The 6,379-nt window shown below is 30.0% G+C and overlaps 1 protein-coding gene across 1 annotated transcript in view; it reads left to right on the top strand.

The window, feature by feature from the left end:
- Positions 1-5,409: 5,409 nt before the first annotated feature.
- Positions 5,410-6,379, top strand: part of LOC115034404 — an 8,851-nt gene continuing 7,881 nt past the window's right edge. Inside the window, exons 1-2 of the mRNA XM_029491214.1 lie at positions 5,410-5,472; positions 6,074-6,220. Coding sequence (XP_029347074.1) covers positions 5,410-5,472; positions 6,074-6,220 — 210 coding nt within the window. The remainder of the gene's footprint in view (positions 5,473-6,073; positions 6,221-6,379) is intronic.

Here is a 6,379-nt window from a genome sequence, read left to right as displayed (position 1 = left end):
TCTTATATAGTCGTATCCTGTTATAGAATTGTATTTTGTATATGGGATAATACTAAGTCAATGACGAATAAATCAATTGTATTATTGAAAAATTAATAAACTTATATTTACTTGTGTATAATCTATTTTCGAAGGTTATCGTAGTTATCTATCGTTGTGATTCTGAGGGCATCAACTGTGAATACTTTCAAACGTGGACATTAACAGATATCTGCCCTAAATTAAAGGATAAGAATCAAATATGGTCCCGTTGGTACGGTTCGTTTGATCCACCTATGGTTTGTCCAATAGATAAAGTAAGGATAATCAAGTTATTTAGATCTTTTTTAACTTTGTTTTATTGTCGAGTTGACAATTCAATTTTTTTTTTATATAAATTTAAGTTTTACTGACGTAAGTCATCTTATCTTATTGTTGTTGAATTACATTTTTTTTTTTAGCATTTGGAAAAATAGATGACAATTAGTAATAATATAATAAATAAATATTAATAATAAAGATACTATTGGCTACGTTTTAAAGTATTTACAATCAGAAGAAAATTAAATTAAAATTACATAAATAATTAAGTAATAGTTATAACAACAGATCGTGAGGGCGTCCACGCTTGAGTCTGTGTACAGAAAGTGGGTCACTTAGCTTGTAATATCTCGCACTGTGAGCAGAATTGATGTGATCGAAGAAGTTGATTGATATTTTTGTATGTACTCAGTTATTGTGGGTAAATGGAAGTCTTTTGTGAAGTGCATCATTACGTACAAACCATGGAGCATTAGAAATGGTTCTCAAAACTTGTGACTGGAAAACTTGTATTTTGTGTATGTGGGTTTTTGCACAATTTCCCCACACAGGGGAATTATAAAGCATAAGAGAACATCTCCAGCTTAATGCAGTTTGCCGGTTGATCAATGGGTATAGGACTTTTAGCCTTTGGTAGCCTTGTTGTAGTTTGGAGGTGATGTGTGGATTCCATGTTAGTTTTCTGTCCAAAATTACACCGAGGTATTTGATATTAGGCGACCAAGGAATACTATTACCGTACAATTTTAAGTTACCAGGAGTTTTGGGGCGACGGTTGGTGAAGAGTACCGCTGTACTCTTTAGAGGGTTTAATGTTATTTTCCATTTTTCTCCCCATTTTTGAATTTCATTCAAGTGTGCTTGAATATTTTAGGTTATTGTTTCGGCGTCTTTAGCGCTTGAGTATATAGCACTGTCATCGGCGTATAGTGCTACTTCAGTATTATTTGTTGTAGGGAAGTCCGAAACGTATAAGTTAAAAAGTAAAGTGCGAAATGTTTGAACCCTGTGGAACTCCTGCGTTAATTTGTTTTGTTTCCGATGTAGTATCGTTGATTCGAACTTTAAAGCAGCTGCAGCGATCGAAGAGGTAGGATTTAATTAGATTGAAAATTGCTGTTGAAGTGTTTAATGTTTTTAATTTATATAAAACTCCGTCGTGGCAGACCCGATCAAAGGCTTGGGCTACGTCTAAGAATGGTGCACCTGTATGTAGTTTTTTTTTTTCAAATCCATCATTTATATGCTCCGTTAGGCGCAGAAGTTGTTGAGCAGTGGAGTGGTTAGATTTAAATCCAAATTGGAAATGCGGGATAGCATTTATTGCATTTAAATAATTGGTAAGTCTTGAGTGAATGATCTTTTCAAATATTTTTGAAACTGAGAACAGAAGGCTGTAATTTCTGGGGATAGAGTTATCTTTACCTGTTTTTTTGAGCAAAATTATTGTAGCCAATTTCTATTTAGTAGGAAAGTACCCGATTTTTATTAGAGAATTGAATAGGTTGGATAAATATGTTATTGCTTTTCTGGGTAAATTTTTTAGGATAGTATTAGTGATTAAATCGTGTCCGGGTGATTTTCTTTTTGGTAATTTTTTGATTATATCTAAGATTTCGTTAAGGGCTCGAGTATGGCGAAATATTTTGGGGAAGAATATTCGGCTTGCTAAGTTTTTGTTGAACTAGATAGTTTGTAGAGTTATCTAGAGAGCTGTTTAATGTGAAAACATTTTCAAGAGTATGAGCAAACAGTTCGCATTTATCGGCTTCTGTATTTAAATAAACATCTCCTGATTTCAAAGGGGGGATTTCATTGGTATTCGGTTTGATTAATCTTTTGGTTGCAATCCATAAGTTGGAGACTGCTGGGTGTATTGTAGGTAAATATTTTTGATAACAGTTAATTCTGTGTTCTTCGAGTGAGTTTTTAACCTTTTTTGTTTGATGTTTTGATTTGATTAATTTTAATATTGTATGAGGAAGTTGATTCGTTTTGCTGAGCATGTTTCGGCCGCTTGGCAAATGATTTCACGTAAATGCTTTACTGCCTTATCTGCGTTGGAAATGTTAAAAATGTTTTTAGGAATAATTAGGTTTTGAGTAATATGTTGTTTGAATTTTTCCCAAATTGCCGGTGATGAGTTTAGGAGTCAGTTTACCATTTAATCTGCTCGATAACGTTATGTGTTTAGGGGCATTCCTGAAACGTTTGGAGGAATTTTTAATTTTAATTTGCTTATATACTTTGCAACCTCGGTAATTAGCAGGATGATTTTCATTACAATTGACGCATATTGGTGGTGTTCGTATTTTTGGTGCATTCGGAGTAATGGTGGTTTTCTAGGCATTTGACGCATCTAGGGGGAAGATTACAAAAATGTTTTGTGTGTTGGAAGTGTTGACAGTTTTTACATTGTGGTATGGACGAATCACTTTTACGACTCTCGACAGAGATAACGCAGTGGAGGAGGCGTTCAAGTGAAAAGATATTTTTTTCAGATTTGTTTAGTGAGACAGCAACAATTGGGATAGGAGATTTGTGACGGTTTTGGAGACGAGTGACCGATGTGACATTGAATTTTAGCTCAATGAGAGCCTTAAATATTATTTCTTCGGGAATAGAGGTTGGCATGTTTCAGATTATTACTGATAGATTTCTTTCTGCGGGAAATTGATAGGTGTGGTATTTTATTTTAATTTCAGAAAGGTATTTGGTGATTGTACGATAGTCGTCCACAGTTGATAAATTCAATTTTAAAAATACATTTTTATTATTTATGTTAAAATTGTCTACTATCATAGGTGTGATCTTATTTAGGAACACAATGTAATCGTCGATTTCATATATATACAGTGGAGGAATTTTTTGTTTTACCTCTTCAAGATCCATGTCCTCTTCTTCGAAGTTATCATCATTTTGATCATTATAATTTGCGATTGGGGTGAATCTATTCTTGTTGGTTAGCCGCGGAGACAGGGCCGTGCTACTAGTACGTTTATGGCTCGAATGTTGGAAAGTATTGGTTTTTGCCATGTTTGCACCATACACTGAACTTTGATTTATAAACACGCACGATGGTAAAGATAAGCGAGCGGGATAAGTGTAAGACACTACATGTTACGATGAATGCCGTACGAAGACTACAATTCAATAGTATTATTGTGTTTCAATTGTATTATTTTTAATAAACCTTTATTTTTTAACTGGCTTATAGATTTCAGTCAGTTAGTAATGTAGTTTGAGTAAATATAATCGTAACTATAATAGGTACATATTAAATATACAAGAGAATTTACTAATTGCTAATGTATTATATATTATCATTTATATATATATATATATATATATATATATGTGACCTATGTAATGTAACTCTTTTAATCTAATATTTAAGACATTGTCAAATTATATTTTAATTATATTTTTAGAAACTTGTGTATAAATATTTTTAAAGATATAATTAATTTACTTTTTGTGTTTAGGTAAATTATCGAGTGGTAAATGGAACATATGATATTGACCATATCATTCGTTGGTATTCTGATGTGACCAACTATCAATGGAAAGTGACACAAAAAATGTATGCTGGTGATGTGTATATCGGTAGTTATGTCTTTCAGGCGTCAATATTCAGTTATAGAAAAAAACTCAAACCTTTACTTAAATTATAGTAATGTATTTAACCATAATCTAATGACAAATACAAATCACTTAAAAATTGTTCTATTTCATATTTAAAAAATGTGGTGATGGTACCCTATATGAGATAAAAATGATTGTTATATTATTATATAATATTATGTTATAATATTTATATTTTAAGAAATGAAAAAATACATTTCAAGCATGCCAAACAATACATTTTTTTTCAACATTGTTGTATTAATTGCAATTATAATATTATGTGGTTTTTATTTAAATTGTTTTACAATTATAAAACTATTTATTATTTACTGCATTGTGGTTTGACGCTTAGTCCATAATAACTGATGTATGATTAAATATCAATTAGCCGTCAGTCTCATGATACAACAAAATAATTATTGATTAAATGTTTACACCTAAATGATATTCTTATCATTTTGGAATATATTATTATATTATACAAAATATAAAACTTTGGTAATACAAGTATAAATGGTTAACTTGTCGTACACGACATACTTATTTTTGAGCGTATTGTGACATTTGGACTTTTGACATTGTGACATTTGGTTTCATATGGAGCCCTTATTAATCTGGACTTATAACTAAAATCGAGATGATTCAGAAGCGCTTTCTTAATATGATGCACTTCAAGCTTGGAAAAATAAATACCCCATTAATTGAATTAGCTAAACAACTTAATCTTCAATCCCTATTGCAGATAGGCGGTTTAACAATGATATTTTTTTTCTTTATAAATTGTTAAATAACATAATTGTTTGTCCTGAGCTTTTAAAAAAAATTCCATTAACATTAGACCGTGTTACTACTTACATGGATAACAATTTAAAATGTATTAAAATTAATGAATAAACAGTAAGGTATAAATCTATAATTACCATATACACTCCATACTATTTAGATTCTATATTATTGTGATGTATAATAGTGTAATTGTATACCAATACATACCATTACTGTGTTTAAAAGTAAAACTAAAACTATAAGTTAAAACTAAAATCGAATGTATTATAACAATTGCACCATGTCAATTTATCACGTTGATCGGCTACCTATTAGTATAAAATATTAATGCTGTTCGAAAAAAATGTTCACTAATTTAACAATACATTGTTAAATAACATTGTTTGCCGAGACAACTTCCGAAATGTATTTATTACAATTATTTTGATGAAGGTTAGATAAGCTGCATAGTTGTTTGTGTTGTAAATTATTATTAATACCTATACATTGTGAGTCAATTACATTATCATCACGTAACGGTTTATACGACTATAAATTATATAAAAGTTTTTGCAAAACGAACTACGGACAAACAGTGTAATAAGAATAATATTGTGTCAGCTAATAGCATCCATATATTTTATTCTTTTCGTATGAGTATTTTTAAGTATTTTACACTTAACTTCAATTTATAGTATAGCCACATACACTCTAATAATGGCAGCATTAAAATTAATTTTTATTCTGATCGTTGGAGATTTCGTCAAACATGTGATGTTGGTTAGTATAAACTCGTGTAGTCATGTAATAATATTACGAAGTACTTTTAGGAGGAGGCCGTGCGACATATTTTAGTCTACTTACATATTTTACTCAGATAATAATATCTGTATTCTGTGATATTTCTTGTGATATTAATAAGGTTTTAGATGACTATAAATCTGAGGTTAGTGCTTTCTGAGAAATATAAATTACATACACTTTTAACCTAGAAAGTGACAACTATATTATTACATTTTACATAGGACCAGAATTTCTGGTCCAGCACCACCCGGCACCCTACAATGCTCAAAATCTAAAAATGCACTTAACAAATGAATTTAATGAAGAACATGTGATCATAATTTATGTGATTATTATATCAATGCAGGTACCTGTAAGTAAAGGAAAATAAATAAACAATTATATCAATCTTTAGTAGATGTTTTTAATACTAGTAAAAAACTATTATTTTAATGTAGATTTTAATTGCCGGAAAATAAATAAGAATTTTTAGTAGTGATTATAAATTTTGAGTAATAGTAAAATGTATGATTTAATATATTTATTTATATAGATTTAAATTACCTAATTCCAAAAATTATTTTACTGTGATTTTTAGTACAATCCAATGTTGACGTATACTATACGGTTTAAAAAAGTTTCTATGCATCCCAACATCCTTGGGAATTTCACTATCCAACAATATCGAGAATCACAATTTGTAAATGGAAATTTTACAATACCTCCGAGTTCATTCCCTGATAAAGTAAGTAAAACAATTATGCATCAAACAAGTATAAACAACCATTATAGTACTCATCTATAGGTTAATAATCAAATAGCACTAAATATATTAAATTGAACATCTTATCATACTATTAAAGATTTTATTTAATTTTTGGTATGGATAGGCAGTACCTACTAA

This window comes from Acyrthosiphon pisum, chromosome A3 (genome assembly GCF_005508785.2).
Source record: "Acyrthosiphon pisum isolate AL4f chromosome A3, pea_aphid_22Mar2018_4r6ur, whole genome shotgun sequence".
NCBI classification, from domain to species: domain Eukaryota; kingdom Metazoa; phylum Arthropoda; class Insecta; order Hemiptera; family Aphididae; genus Acyrthosiphon; species Acyrthosiphon pisum.
Note: the sequence above shows the minus strand (reverse complement) of the source record. Positions and strands in the feature narration are given on the sequence as shown.